Here is a 16130-nt window from a genome sequence, read left to right as displayed (position 1 = left end):
CTTTCCCTAAAAAAGATAAACACAAAAATATAAACACAAAAATAATTTTAAGGATCTCCTGTTCCCTCCCTGAAACCTATCCTGGATCCTATATTAAGAACCCCTTTTTTAGACGGTACGATGGAGAATGTAAGGAGGGCGCTGTGCAGGAGGTAGGGGAAGCAAGCAGAGTTTAGACAAACAGAGAAGATAGACACCCTGAAGAATGGTCAGGAATACACGGATTTTTGGCATGGTAGCCTCATGTTAGCTTCAAATGAAAATATGTAAAGTTGCAGACACAAGCTAAGGTCTTAGTACTGTTGGACATTTGCTGATGCTAGGAAGGGCCTAGTTGGTACTCAGACCCTGTGAAAGTAGGTGACCAGCCTAATTCCAAATAAGGTTTGCCTCTGGTGGACCTAGACCTGGACCAGCAACTTACCCATGCAGCCTCTGATACAGAGAATAGAGTTACAGGTAATCTGACTAGCCATACATTCCTTTCTTTAAAGCCCAATATCTCTTTCAGAATAAACCAGCTTTTTAGAAATGAATAAGTTTATTAAATATGTAAAATGCCAAAATTTGAACAAGACAGAAGATGAATAAGCCAACAACCAGTAAATACATTGAAATAGTAATCAAAGACATCTCCCTTTAAAATTTTTCTCAGCTCAGTTGGCTTTAGAGCTAAGTTCTACCAGACCCCCAAAGTTGAAATTATTCTTATATTACACAAATAGTTCAAGAAAATAGAAAAAGGGAAAAAAACTTACCCACTAAATTTTATGACATTAGTGTAACTTTGATTGTAAAACGTCCTTTTCACAATGATGAACTGAAAATGTGAATAAAAAGATTATGATAAAAAAGAAAGGAAAGGGAAAGACAGGCCCATTTTATTTATAACCAGATGCAAAAAACATAATAGCTAACCAAATCCAGTGTTATACTTAAAAATACTGAATAAACTGTCTTTATCCAGTAATTAAATTGAAAACCTAATAAGAATTTAAAGAAAGTATCTCTAGCTTTTAAAACATCTCGCTCAATCTCTAGTAATCTACAGAAATTAAGAAATTTTAACCATGAAGTAAAATACAATAGTATTTATAGAACATGTCTCACAAAACAGATGCCAGCATCAGTAGCTCAGACAGTTGTCCAGAAAGAAAATGGCCTTCAGCACACACGAAAGATGCTGCATGTTGGTGATCCAAGTGTGAAAAAGACTGCCGTCTCTCTGCTGAGGAATTTGTCTCGGAATCTTTCTCTGCAGAATGAAATTGGTAAGTCAGTATAAGTCTCTAGATGTAAAGTGTATATATTGAAAATACAAATGCAATAAAGCATTGTTCTTATCACATTCTTTTTACAATGATGAGCTGAAAATGTGAATAAAGAGCAAAATGTGATAAATACAACTGGTTTTTGTGTACCCAGACATCAAGCGTTGGCTTTCGCACTGGTCTCAAATAGGATTTTTCTTAATATCCAGCTTTGTTTTTGTTCTAATTACTACCAAAGAGAAATTTTAGACCATACTAATAATTAATGAGATAGGTAATATATTTGATATTTCTCAGCCCTCAGCTATGCCATCCAATGAAGTCTTTAACCCATGTCTTTCAGAATGTTCTCTGTGTGGCCTGCTTAAGCGCCAGTCTTCTGAAACATTAAACAAACACACACACACAGTGGTTGTTCACCTCAGAACCTTGGCCATTGTTGTACTAGAAAAAAATGGTTGGACAGATAATCACAAAAAGAAGGAATCATGAATATAACAGATTTGGCATAGGTTTTAGAATAAATATGATGAAACACATTTGCTCCTTTTTTTCTAAGTCCGTATTATTGACAAAGATGATAACTATGTTACACTTTCAAATAACATTTTTCATTCATTTTCTTTATACCTGAAAATGTGTTTGTGAATTGTCATAAACTATAAAATTAGATAATAGGAAGATAATGCTAAAATTACTCATGCTTTCTAATGCTCCATAAATTAGTCATTTCTGACAATTTAAAACTTTTTCAAAAATTCCACTAAACTTTATTTTGTTTTTTTAATGGATTGGATTATTTTGAAATCTACACACACACACACACACACACACACACACACACACTAACACAGTGCCAAAATGTCTGCAGTTATGTTTTAACAATGTCATTTTCAAAAACAGCCAATAGCACAACATGGAACAGGAGGTTTCATACAATGCCTTTGTGCCCATTATGAACGTAGAGAGCCTGGAAATTTTTCAGTGAATCTGAAAGAAACCTTGCCAAAGGCACTGTCTCAAAATTATGAAAGTGTTCTTCTCATTGTCTTTCATGGACTTTTGTGTTGCACTTCAATCAGGTGTATTATCCTTTGACTTATTTTTTCTCAAATGAAATGTTAAGTCCATCTTTAGAGCATAGCTGATGAGAAGAACTGCGCTTTGCACACTGTGCCTATGCCTTCAGGGCAGAAATGCTGTTGTCTCAAGTTCCACAGTCCTCCAGCTGTTGGAACAATACAGCTGTAGCCCCACAATTTATGTAAGGTGATTTCACTGATCAACCTCCCCACGATTGTTTTAAGGACAATCGTGAGAAGAGGCTTCAGCAAGATAAATGCAATTTTTGAATTCCAAATTGGCTTTATGTCAAATATGTAATTTGAGTAAAAGTACTTGTGTTAATTCAGGGTATTAATAGCCAGGAATAAATGAAAATCAGTTTGAAATACAAGCTTTGTGTTTTTTATGAGAGATTTCTAGGCCAAGTAAAACTTCCCAGGGGCTGACCTGGAATGAAGTCATCACATTTCACTTAGATTTAACAGAAATAAACTTAAAACATATTCTCTTAAAAACTTGAAGATAGGCAACTTAGCATGGTGACAGAGTAACAGGTCTCATGCAGAAGACATTGGTCTGCATCCTATAATGTTACTTTGCTACATGTCACCTTGGATAGTCATTTAACTGCCCTAAACCAAATGAAATTAGTAATCACTACAGAACAGGGTTTTTCCAGGGATCAGATAACATAATGTATGTGCAAGCACCAGCATTAACTAAAATCTCCTTCAATAATATGACATTGAGCTATAACCCTCCAATATCATGATAGGGCCTTTGATTTTATATTTCACTATTAAAGATCTAACTTTGTCTCAAAGTGAATGTATTTACTCAGGCCCTCAGGGTGTGTGTGTGTGTGTGTGTGTGTGTATGAGTAGAGAGACGGGATGACCCCTCCTTTACTGTACTATAGTGTTTAACTTTGTCGATGTAAACAGTTATACTACTCTTCTAAGAAAAACAAACATGATATAAAATGTTAGAGATTCTAACTTCTCTTAATTCTCACTCCTCCTCAGACATAACCCAAAGTTTCTACCTTAAAATTGATCTGTAGAATTGGACATTCTTGTTGTTCATACTGAGGGAGTAGAGGTGGAACTCTCTCAGCAGGGATCAGTCTCAGTGTGGGCAGCCTGGTCTCAGCCAGCCATTGATGCACCCTGCAGAGAGATCAGTTATACATTTTCTTTTATTTATTTATTTATTTATTTATTTTTTAACATCTTTATTGGGGTATAATTGCTTTACAATGGTGTGTTAGTTTCTGCTTTATAACAGAGTGAGTCAGTTATACATATATATATGTTCCCATATCTCTTCCCTCTTTGTCTCCCTCCCTCCCACCCTCCCTATCCCACCCCTCCAGACAGCCACAAAGAACCGAGCCGGTTTCCCTGTGCCATGCGGCTGCTTCCCACTGGCTATCTACCTTACGTTTGTTAGTATATATATGTCCATGTCTCTCTCTCGCCCTAACACACCTCACCCTTCCCCCTCCCCATATCCTCAAGTCTGTTCTCCAGTAGGTCTCTGTCTTTATTCCTGTTTTACCCCTAGGTTCTTCATAACATTTTTTTTTTCTTAAATTCCATATATATGTGTTAGCATACGGTATTTGTCCTTCTCTTTCTGACTTACTTCACTCTGTATGACAGACTCTAGATCTATCCACCTCATTACAAATAGCTCAATTTCGTTTCTTTTTATGGCTGAGTAATATTCCATTGTATATATGTGCCACATCTTCTTTATCCATTCATCCGACGACGGGCACTTAGGTTGTTTCCATCTCCGGGCTATTGTAAATAGAGCTGCAATGAACATTTTGGTACATGACTCTTTCTGAATTCTGGTTTCCTCAGGGTATATACCTAGTAGTGGGATTGCTGGGTCATATGGTAGTTCTATTTGTAGTTTTTTAAGGAACCTCCATACTGTTCTCCATAGTGGCTGAACCAATTCACATTCCCACCAGCAGTGCAAGAGTGTTCCCTTTTCTCCACACCCTCTCCAGCATTTATTGTTTCTAGATTTTTTGATGATGGCCATTCTGACTGGTGTGAGATGATATCTCATTGTAGTTTTGATTTGCATTTCTCTAATGATTAATGATGTTGAGCATTCTTTCATGTGTTTGTTGGCAGTCTGTATATCTTCTTTGGAGAAATGTCTATTTAGGTCTTCTGCCCATTTTTGGATTGGGTTGTTTATTTTTTTGTTATTGAGCTGCATGAGCTGCCTGTAAATTTTAGAGATTAATCCTTTGTCAGTTGATTCATTTGCAAATATTTTCTCCCATTCTGAGGGCTGTCTTTTGGTCTTGTTTATGGTTTCCTTTGCTGTGCAAAAGCTTTGAAGTTTCATTAGGTCCCATTTGTTTATTTTTGTTTTTATCTCCATTACTCTAGGAGATGGGTCAAGAAGGATCTTGCTGTGATTTATGTCATAGAGTGTTCTGCCTATGTTTTCCTCTAAGAGTTTGATAGTTTCTGGCCTTACATTTAGGTCTTTAATCCATTTTGAGCTTATTTTTGTGTATGGTGTTAGGGAGTGATCTAATCTCATACTTTTACATGTACCTGTCCAGTTTTCCCAGCACCACTTATTGAAGGGGCTGTCCTTTCTCCACTGTATATTCCTGCCACCTTTATCAAAGATAAGGTGACCATATGTGCATGGGTTTATCTCTGGGCTTTCTATCCTATTCCATTGATCTATCTTTCTGTTTTTGTGCCAGTACCATACTGTCTTGATTACTGTAGCTTTGTAGTATAGTCTGAAGTCAGGCAGCCTGATTCCTCCAGCTCCATTTTTTGTTCTCAAGATTGCTTTGGCTATTCGGGGTCTTTTGTGTTTCCATACAAATTGTGAAATTTTTTGTTCTAGTTCTGTGAAAAATGCCAGTGGTAGTTTGATAGGGATTGCATTGAATCTATAGATTGCTTTGGGGAGTAGAGTCATTTTCACAATGTTGATTCTTCCAATCCAAGAACATGGTATATCTCTCCATCTGTTTGTATCATCTTTAATTTCTTTCATCAGTGTCTTATAATTTTCTGCATACAGGTCTTTTGTCTCCTTAGGTAGGTTTATTCCTAGATATTTTATTCTTTTTGTTGCAATGGTAAATGGGAGTGTTTTCTTGATTTCACTTTCAGATTTTTCATCGTTAGTATATAGGAATGCCAGAGATTTCTGTGCATTAATTTTGTATCCTGCTACTTTACCAAATTCATTGATTAGCTCTAGTAGTTTTCTGGTAGCATCTTTAGGATTCTCTATGTATAGTATCATGTCATCTGCAAACAGTGACAGCTTTACTTCTTCTTTTCCGATTTGGATTCCTTTTATTTCCTTTTCTTCTCTGATTGCTGTGGCTAAAACTTCCAAAACTATGTTGAATAAGAGTGGTGAGAGTGGGCAACCTTGTCTTGTTCCTGACCTTAGTGGAAATGCTTTCAGTTTTTCGCCATTGAGGATGATGTTGGCTGTGGGCTTGTCATATACGGCCTTTATTATATTGAGGAAAGTTCCCTCTACACCTACTTTCTGCAGGGTTTTTATCATAAATGGGTGTTGAATTTTGTCAAAAGCTTTCTCTGCATCTATTGAGATGATCATATGGTTTTTCTCCTTCAATTTGTTAATATGGTTAATCACATTGATAGATTTGCGTATATTGAAGAATCCTTGCATTCCTGGAATAAACCCCACTTGATCATGGTGTATGATCCTTTTAATGTGCTGTTGGATTCTGTTTGCTAGTATTTTGTTGAGGATTTTTGCATCTATGTTCATCAGTGATATTGGCCTGTAGTTTTCTTTCTTTGTGACATCCTTGTCTGGTTTTGGTATCAAGGTGATGGTGGCCTCGTAGAATGAGTTTGGGAGTGTTCCTCCCTCTGCTATATTTTGGAAGAGTTTGAGAAGAATAGGTGTTAGCTCTTCTCTAAATGTTTGATAGAATTCGCCTGTGAAGCCATCTGGTCCTGGGCTTTTGTTTGTTGGAAGATTTTTAATCACAGTTTCAATTTCAGTGTTTGTGATTGGTCTGTTCATATTTTCTATTTCTTCCTGATTCAGTCTTGGCAGTTTGTGCATTTCTAAGAATTTGTCCATTTCTTCCAGATTGTCCATTTTATTGGCATAGAGTTGCTTGTAGTAATCCCTCATGATTTTTTTTATTTCTGCAGTGTCAGTTGTTACTTCTCCTTTTTCATTTCTGATTCTATTGATTTGAGTCTTCTCCCTTTTTTTCTTGATGAGTCTGGCTAATGGTTTATCTATTTTGTTTATCTTCTCAAAGAACCAGCTTTTAGTTTTATTGATCTTTGCTATTGTTTCCTTCATTTCTTTTTCATTTATTTCTGATCTGATTTTTATGATTTCTTTCCTTCTGCTAACTCTGGGGTTTTTTTGTTCTTCTTTCTCTAATTGCTTGAGGTGCAAGGTTAGGTTGTTTATTCGAGATGTTTCCTGCTTCTTAAGGTGGGCTTGTATTGCTATAAACTTCCCTCTTAGAACTGCTTTTGCTGCATCCCATAGGTTTTGGGTCGTTGTATCTTCTCCATTGTCATTTGTTTCTAGGTATTTTTTAATTTCCTCTTTGATTTCTTCAGTGATCACTTCATTATTAAGTAGTGTATTGTTTAGCCTCCATGTGTTTGTATTTTTTACAGCTCTTTTCCTATGATTGATATCTAATCTCATGGCGTGGTCGGAAAAGATACTTGATGAAATATCAATTTTCTTAAATTTACCAAGGCTTGATTTGTGACCCAAGATATGATCTATCCTGGAGAATGTTCCATGAGCACTTGAGAAAAATGTGTATTCTGTTGTTTTTGGATGGAGTGTCCTATAAATATCAATCAAGTCCATCCTGTTTAATGTATCATTTAAAGCTTGTGTTTCCTTATTTATTTTCATTTTGGATGATCTGTCCATTGGTGAAAGTGGGGTGTTGAAGTCCCCTACTATGAATGTGTTACTGTCGATTTCCCCTTTTATGGCTGCTAGTTTTTGCCTTATGTATTGAGGTGCTTCTATGTTGGGTGCATAAATATTTACAATTGTTATATCTTCTTCTTGGATCGATCCCTTAATCATTATGTAGTGTCCTTCTTTGTCTCTTCTGATAGTCCTTATTTTAAAGTCTATTTTGTCTGATATGAGAATTGCTACTCCAGCTTTCTTTTGGTTTCCATTTGCATGGAATATCTTTTTCCATCCCCTTACTTTCAGTCTGTATGTGTCTCTAGGTCTGAAGTGGGTCTCTTGTAGACGGCATATATATGGGTCTTGTTTTTGTATCCATTCAGCCAATCTGTGTCTTTTGGTGGGAGCATTTAGTCCATTTACATTTAAGGTAATTATCGATATGTATGTTCCTATTCCCATTTTCTAAATTGTTTTGTGTTCGGTATTATAGGACTTTTCCTTCTCTTGTGATTTTGTCTAGAGAAGTTCCTTTAGCATTTGTTGTAAAGCTGGTTTGGTGGTGCTGAACTCTCTCAGCTTTTGCTTGTCTGTAAAGGTTTTAATTTCTCCATCAAATCTGAATGAGATCCTTGCTGGGTAGAGTAATCTTGGTTGCAGGTTTTTCTCCTTCATCACTTTCAGTATGTCCTGCCACTCCCTTCTGGGTTGCAGAGTTTCTGCTGAGAGATCAGCTGTTAACCTTATGGGGATTCCCTTGTGTGTTATTTGTTGTTTTTCCCTTGCTGCTTTTAATATGCTTTCTTTGTATTTAGTTTTTGACAGTTTGATTAATATGTGTCTTGGCATATTTCTCCTTGAATTTATCCTGTATGGGACTCTCTGTGCTTCCTGGACTTGATTAACTATTTCCTTTCCCATATTAGGGAAGTTTTCAACTATAATCTCTTCAAATATTTTCTCAGTCCCTTTCTTTTTCTCTTCTTCTTCTGGAACCCCTATAATTCGAATGTTGGTGCGTTTAATGTTGTCCCAGAGGTCTCTGAGACTGTCCTCAGTTCTTTTCATTCTTTTTTCTTTATTCTGCTCTGCAGTAGTTATTTCCACTATTTTATCTTCCAGGTCACTTATCCGTTCTTCTAGTTGTACATTTTCTGTTGTGATTGTCTCACACTTGTTTTCATGCTGTCGACCTAAATTCAGTAAAAGGAAAGTTCAGGTCCTCAAGGCCTTTCATTCTGTGGTTTAACTTACTAAAAGGAGGAAGCCTTCTGGTAGTTATTCACATCTGTGAAGAGCTTACTATGTGCCAGGAACTGTGATACAGTTAGCACATGGTAACTCATTTAATCCCTCAAAACAGTCCTGTGAAGTAAATGCTATTATTATTCCTTTTTACAAATTGGGAAAATGCAGCATAAAGAGGTTAAGTAACTTACCCAGACCACACAGCCATGAAGTGGCCGAGACAAGACTAAAACTAAAAAAGTGTAGCTTCAGAGACTGAGCTCTGAGCTCCTAACACTATGCCAAGATGCTTAGACAACAGTGAAAACGGAAGTGTTCAGGCCTTTGAGCAGAAGGTATGTCTTTCCTGTCAATCAGGTCCAGGTATTATCAAAGGAAGACATATGGTTCCATTCCTTTTATTGAGTACTTCTCTATTTTAGGCATAGTGATTGATGCTGGAAATCCAGAAATGAATACAATAATTGTCCTCAAGCAACTCATGGCTCCATTTGGAATTCAGACAAGCACATAACTAATTACAGTCCGGTATCAGAGAGCGAAGTGCAGTTCAAGGTGTCACATAAACTCAGATGAAGGAAATAAAATTAGGCAGAAGTATTTGTACAAAGCAATAGAAGCATGCTCCCTATCTTTCAAGGAGAGTCCAAAGTAGTTACAGGAAAAAAAAGCATACATGGAAAGAACTTTTGCAAAATATCAAGTATAAATTCATATTGCCTGAAATATATACCATAGGACAAAGTATAATGACATCATCAAATATTAATACCTCTCTTGTTACTACAGAAAAAGCTAAACAAAAACCCTATAACCAAGATTTTATATACGTAGTGAAAAAATAAATTTTAAATAGTTTCTTTATCTTTTTTTTTTAATAACGGTTATTTACGTATTAAAGAAACTTTGGGCAGTACAGATAATTTTTTTAAAATATTTTTAAGTCACCATTAATACCACTGTAGAAGAACGAGGGCTGTTACTGTTTTAGTGTATTTCTTCTCAGGTTTCTTGTATATGTGTTTGTCCTTTAAGTATACCAGTTATTTTCACATAGAATATTAACAAATATTTTCTTGTTATTATACATGCTTCATAGATATGTTTTGGGGTGCATAATATTCTTTGCAGATGTGCTTTAGTTAATCATATTCATATTATTGGGATGTTTAGGCTTTGTAAAATTTTTCATGATATATATAATACTATAATAAAGATCTCTGCTTTTACCATTTTTAAAGTGATGTCTTCAGGATGAATTCTCAAAAATGGAAATACTGAATCAAAAAATGTGAAAATTTAAAAATTTTTGACATTTCTGTCAAATTGCTTTCTGGAAAGATCTCCAGTACACTGAGCACAAAGTATCATCTTTTCAAAAATCTTTTTTTTTTTTTTTTTTTGTAATTTGAGTATTAAAATGATTACATCCTTCCATATGTTTGTTAACCAAATGTTTCTTCTTAAATGTTATTGGGATCTTGAGGTTAAGAAACAATCTTTTTAATCAAGTGTTCTTTTTTTCTTTCATTTGTAGCCAGAGAAACTCTACCTGATTTGGTTTCCATAATTCCCAACACAGTCCCAAGTACTGATCTTCTCATTGAAACTACAACCTCTGCCTGTTACACATTGAAAAATATAATCCAAAATAGTTACCAGAATGCACGGGATCTTCTAAACACTGGGGGCCTGCAGAAAATTATGACCATAAGCACAGGTGACATGTAAGTCCTTTAGCATCTGCCTGTCAGCATCTCCCCTTTCCCCACCACCACTCTCATATGTAAACAATGCAGTTGTGAATGTCCAGACATTGAGTACCATGGGCAACATGGCCAAAAAATAAGATTGTAAAGCCGGACCAGATCATCTGTTCCAGTCCTTGGTGATCAGGCAAGTGAAGGCTGAATCCTCTAAGCCAAGTAGTTGCTCATTCTCTTCTAAAATATCCAGAAATAGTAAAACTCCATAGCTTACCTGGGTCGTGCATTCCAGCATTTTAATGAGTCACAGCTGTGATTTAAAAAGAGAAGAAAGTAGGCAAATTGGAGTCCTATGGACAAGGAATGCCCTTTTCCTCACTTAAATATGTGAAGCCGGTGTCACCCGTAATAGCATGAGGAGGGGAAGTAGGAGGCAGCATAACAAGAAGTTCTTGCTTTCTCAGTTTTCTTTATCACATCTCTTCCATCTCTTATTCTCTTTTGAAGTAGAAGGTTTAATGCATGTAAGTCATCCCACATCCTTGTGTCTGTATCTTCAAATATTCCCCATTTTAAAAATAAAAGCTGAAGAAGAGAATGAAAAATATTGTGTAACCAAATTATTACCGTTAGTTACCTCAGAGTGATGGGATCCCAAGGGGGTATTATTTTTTTCTCTTTATATGACTCTGAATTGTTTGACTTGTTAAATAAAGTTAGTTTTGTAAGTAACCAAAAAAGAAAACAAATGTTATAGGACAGTTCTAATGAGTTGCAAAGCAAATGGACTTGACCTGTAGTAGACAAATGTGTGCTTGGCTGCACAGAGGCTAGCATAGGGATCTGTGGTATCCTGAATGAGCACAACCCTTCCCCCCACAGCCCCGCCCAATTTAGGCCCCTTGTGCTCTGCAGTTCCCCTCTGGCAAAGCTCACATGGAAGGAGGACTACATGCAGAGTCACATGATTAAAAGGATCCCTAGTTAGAATGTCCATTTCCCAAAAGCAGGGAATATTTACCCGCTCCCAAGTAGCAGTTGCTCAGCCTTTGTGGAAAGTATGAATTATTGCTGCAAAGCAGAAACGACTATTCCAAGTTGTCATCCAGACTTCTAACCAAATCTCTATAAGACAGTATGACTTTAATTATTTGAGTATTTAGATGTAAGAAGCACATGGAAATACACCATCACTTTTGGAAATTTCTTGTAGCTTAGAAAATTGCAGGGTGTGCTACTCTGTTATTTTTCGTTGCACTGACTGTCCCATTTGTGAGCCAGCCCTCATATGCCCTGTCTCCAAAAAGAAAAAAATATTCAACAAGGAACTCCTACCAGTTGGGTCTACTGTCTCTTCCTTGCTAGAGTGTTGTATAGCTAACCCATAATCTATGGGCTAGCCTGATAACCAATCACCATTTACATTTCATCTTTGAATAAATGAGTTCCAAGTGCCAAGCAACCAACTTATGAACAAACTTCATGACTATAACACCCATGCAATTTAAGAACTTACAATTTTAAATATTAGAGATCCACAGCTTTCATGGATTTATTAGTACTTCAGTTATTAGCAAGTGACTCTGAAAAGTCCCTGAGGTACTAAAAAAAATCTGTAAGGTGCTAATTTTACTTACCCTCCCTACACTGCTGGTATGAAAGACAAGGTCTTTTAGCTATTAAATGAACCCAGCATGGGCTTCTTCATACAGCTTTGCATTCTCTATTCTTGGTTGCATGCTTACAAACTCCTATGATAGGAAAAATAAAATCTTTGTTTCTTTGTTAAAAGAAAAAATGCAGCCATGTGCTAATTCAAGTGATGGAAGAGAGGGAGACCTAAGAAAGCACTGATCCTTAGCCAGAAACAAGAAGTTTGAGACAAATTTAAAAGCAGAACATCAAAAACTAAGTACATATAAAAATAATAATAATAAAGTTTAAAAAAAAAAAGTAAGGGGACTTCCCTGGTAGTCCAGTGGTTAAGACTCCAAGCTTCCAATGCAGGGGGCACATGTTCGATCCCTAGTTGGGGAACTAAGATCCCACATGCCGCACAGCATGGCCAAAAAAAAAGTAAGTACAATGTCAAATTCAGTGCGGACTTGGATTTATAACAGGAACACACTTTCCATTTGCTATATACAAAAACATAAATTTTGAAACTGTATTAAAATAACAGTTGCTCCAGTAAAAATTCATTAATTTGAAAAAGGTACATAACCCCTACATTCATGGAGCCACTAAATCTAAGAGTTATACATGTTTTTCAATCATACTTTCATGCGTTTGTACTCTATAAATATGCGTTATAAATATACAAGTATTTTCTAAAAATATATAATATAAATGTACAAATATAAATTTTATTCTATAAATAAATTCAAGAAATTATAAAACTCTAAGAATATATGCCTTATAAATATCAGGAATTTGCTTTATAAACTATTTGTTAGCACTTTGCTAGTGGTTTGAAAAGATTTTTAAAAAAACAAAAGCACTAACGTGGCCCCTGGCCTCCTAAAGCTCACCATCTAATCTCTTGTCATGGTGAGTGGCCTGACTTAATGGATGGCTCCTGAGTGACAGCAATTAAAGAAGATTTACAGAACGTCCAAAGACAGCATCCAGAAGCCTCATACTTTCTCACTGATCTCCGAAAAATGTCCTTTTCTTCTTTTCAGCTGTGCTTCCAACAAAGCAAGTAAAGCTGCTTCTGTTCTCCTATATTCTCTGTGGACCCACACGGAGCTCCATAATGCCTACAAGAAGGTAAGAATGCTAAAAAGAGCCAGATAATAATGTCCTGCTTGACTTGACCCTGGTGAGAAGTCACTAAAAACTGCATTTTCTTGTGTGAAAATGTTGTTAACCTTTCACATTTCTGTTTGCTTATTCAAAGGCTCAGTTTAAGAAGACAGATTTTGTCAACAGCCGGACTGCCAAAGCCTACCACTCCCTGAAAGACTGAGGAACATGAAAAAGTGCTCTCAGAAATATGAACCTCATCATTCTCAGTCACAAAAAGCCCCAAAGGAAAACACCTATTTTTCTACTTCCCAGCCCAATAAACTTCAAAAAAGCATGTCCTGTTGCTATCCTTTTCTATTTCCATGGTCCCCAGGATCCAGAAAACAAATAATCAAAATATAATTTTATTAGTTTTCCATAGGACATTTGCAAGTTTGCCACCAGTAGATACTGGCAACAGGCTCGATTTTACCCTCTACAAATAGTGGTCTTTTTGATCACGGCTGACGGTGTATGTCCTACTGGAATCAAAATGTGAATTCATGTGGAATGGACGTTAACAGAATAAATAAGGAAGGAAGCTGCTGTATTACTAGGATTTTTAAAAGTTTGATTTACATTTATATTCCTTTTCTGGTTTCCATGTTTTGTCACTCACATGCACGTTGCTTCACCATTGAGCCATGAGTGCCTTGTTCTGCAGTGTTGAAACAGAATGGAAACAACAAGAAATATTTGTGGGGTTATCCAGGTGAAAATGTAATGACAAAATTACTTGTTTGTTTACTTTGTGCTTGTTTTTATCCTCTTGAATTTTTTCTCTGATTTTCAATGAACTAAAGAAATTTAGATCACAGAACATGCATGACTATAAGGAAAAGAAATGGAAAGGAAGTGATCATAGCAAATTTAAAAGTCTTTTCTACAGAGAAAGTCAACTATGGTTATGAAATTCAGTGTTCCCTCAAAATACTGAATAAGTAGGATTTTTACTCAAGGAAATACTTCACCTATAATAACACCATTAAATGCAAATCTCTTCTGACAGTAGCATTCAGTGTAATCTATTTCCTGGACTTCTTCAGCCACTGCTATGGGCTGGTGGAAGAATGGACTCTACTGTTTGGCTACAAAAGAAACCTAGGCCTCTCAGACTACTGGACCAGCCAGGGCCCTGAAAACACAGCTCATTTTAATGAAGTACATTATCAACCAGCCCTACCTTGCCCAACATTTTAAAAATAGAACCACTAAACTCATGTGACCTTCCTTAGGCCATTATTTTAAGTCAAGGAAAAGCTAGAAAAAACATGAAGTTATGTTGAGGAAAAATGTGTCTAGGCCGTCCAGAAATGATATGAGAAATACTAATGTTTTAAAGTTGACAACATCATCTACTGAAGTGAGTCTATATTAAGTGTTATTTTAACTGGGCTGTGATTAATACCATTCAGATAGAATTAGTCTTCTTAACTATAATTCTGTTATATTTTGCTTTTTAAAAAATAATCTGACAATATCTGTTGTAAGAAAGTAAGAAGGAAAAAAGTCCTTTAGCTCCTTTTGACCAGAAAAGTGTAATAGGAAATAAATTGCCACTTTCAATTTGAATGTGTACTTAAGTGTTTATTATTTTTGTTTTGTTTTGCTTTTTTTGGCCACACAGCTTGTGGGATCTTAGCTCCGCAACCAGGGATCGAACCCGAGCCTACGGCAGTGAAAGCACCAAGTCTTAACTACTGGACCACCAGGGAATTCCCAAAGTCTTTATTATATTTGGAACTTAAATTTTTTTCAATTTCAAAAGCTCAATGAAGAAGACTTAGGTTACTAACCTAGTTCAAAATGAAATTATTTAGATACCAATTTTTAAAATACTGAAGAAAGAAATTATATCCCTTTTATCAGAATTCTGATGATAAGCATTTGGAGTATATTTATTCCTCCAGAGAATTAATGTATATTCAAGAAGTTTCTGTGTTTTTAAGACATTGGTAGAGCCTTCAATATTAAACACAAAATGAGGCAAAAATAACATTGCCTGCCTTGGTATCTGTGTATATCTGACTTATTTGTGTATCTTGGTGTATGTGGTATGATTGACATGACATAAATTCAACTTTAATTACTAAGGGTTTAATACTTTGTAATTGCTGTATTTCTTCCCTAATTAGTCCTAAATTCTTTACCAAGAAACACTTTCTGTAAGAAAGATGGGACTAGCTAGTGACTAAAACATGTAAAAATGGAGAGACATACAAATCTAGGTATTGCTAGATTTCAGTAAATTGAGTGGGTCTGTGACCATGAAAAGATAGACTATGCTTGATCCCCATGTCCTACTTTGTCCCTTTGTTTACAAAAACCTCACTTCTTTACTTTCTATGAACACTTCTGAGGGAGGTCCTTATGCAGTTGAATATCACTTTTATTTTTTTATATAAATTTATTTTATTTATATTTATTTTTGGCTGCGTTGGGTCTTCGTTGCTGTGCGCGGGCTTTCTCTAGTTGCGGCGAGCCCGGGCTACTCTTCGTTGCAGTGCACGGGCTTCTCATTGCGGTGTCTTCTCTTTTGCAGAGCACAGGCTCTAGGTGCGTGGGCTTCAGCAGTTGTGGCCCTTGGGCTCAGTAGTTGTGGCTCACGGGCTTAGTAGCTCCGCAGCATGTGAGATCCTCCCATACCAGGGCTCAAAGCTGTGTCCCCTGCATTGGCAAGTGGATTCTTAACCACTGTGCCACCAGGGAAGCGCCCTGAATATCACTTTTGATCACAGGTCTATATACAAAGCTTTTTTTCTTTTCTATGTGTCCCAGACTGTACCCATGTCATCAAAGGAACAAAGGGACTGAGCTGGGACTCTGCGTGCATTTATGTTAAGAGATCTAAAGGACTTGCTGCCTTGTCAAGAATTCTTAATGATCTTCTGGAATATGGGAGGTTGCTGCCCTGGATTTCTGTCAAATGAAAAATTTTATACCAGATGGAAAAAAACCAAAGGGTTGTCTGATAAGATAAAGAGGGGATTAACAAGTCAAATGGGAAAATAAGCAGCATGAGTAGATAAACCACTTTAAAACCAATTTTATCACCCTATGAAGAAGCAATTCCTTAGAAGAAAGAAGGAAATGCTGGGGGAGA

At 36.3% G+C, this 16130-nt stretch overlaps 1 protein-coding gene across 1 annotated transcript in view; it reads left to right on the top strand.

Moving 5' to 3' along the window:
- PKP2 (plakophilin 2) overlaps positions 1 to 13443 on the top strand; it is a 90568-nt gene extending 77125 nt beyond the window's left edge. Inside the window, exons 10-13 of the mRNA XM_007452197.1 lie at positions 1118 to 1271; positions 10069 to 10258; positions 12922 to 13009; positions 13140 to 13443. Coding sequence (XP_007452259.1) covers positions 1118 to 1271; positions 10069 to 10258; positions 12922 to 13009; positions 13140 to 13208 — 501 coding nt within the window. The 3' untranslated portion in view covers positions 13209 to 13443. The remainder of the gene's footprint in view (positions 1 to 1117; positions 1272 to 10068; positions 10259 to 12921; positions 13010 to 13139) is intronic.
- The last annotated feature ends 2687 nt before the right edge of the window (positions 13444 to 16130 follow it).

This window comes from Lipotes vexillifer, unplaced genomic scaffold (assembly GCF_000442215.2).
Source record: "Lipotes vexillifer unplaced genomic scaffold, Lipotes_vexillifer_v1.1 scaffold1, whole genome shotgun sequence".
Taxonomy (NCBI): Eukaryota; Metazoa; Chordata; class Mammalia; order Artiodactyla; family Lipotidae; genus Lipotes; species Lipotes vexillifer.
This window is presented reverse-complemented; position numbering and strand designations above follow the sequence as displayed.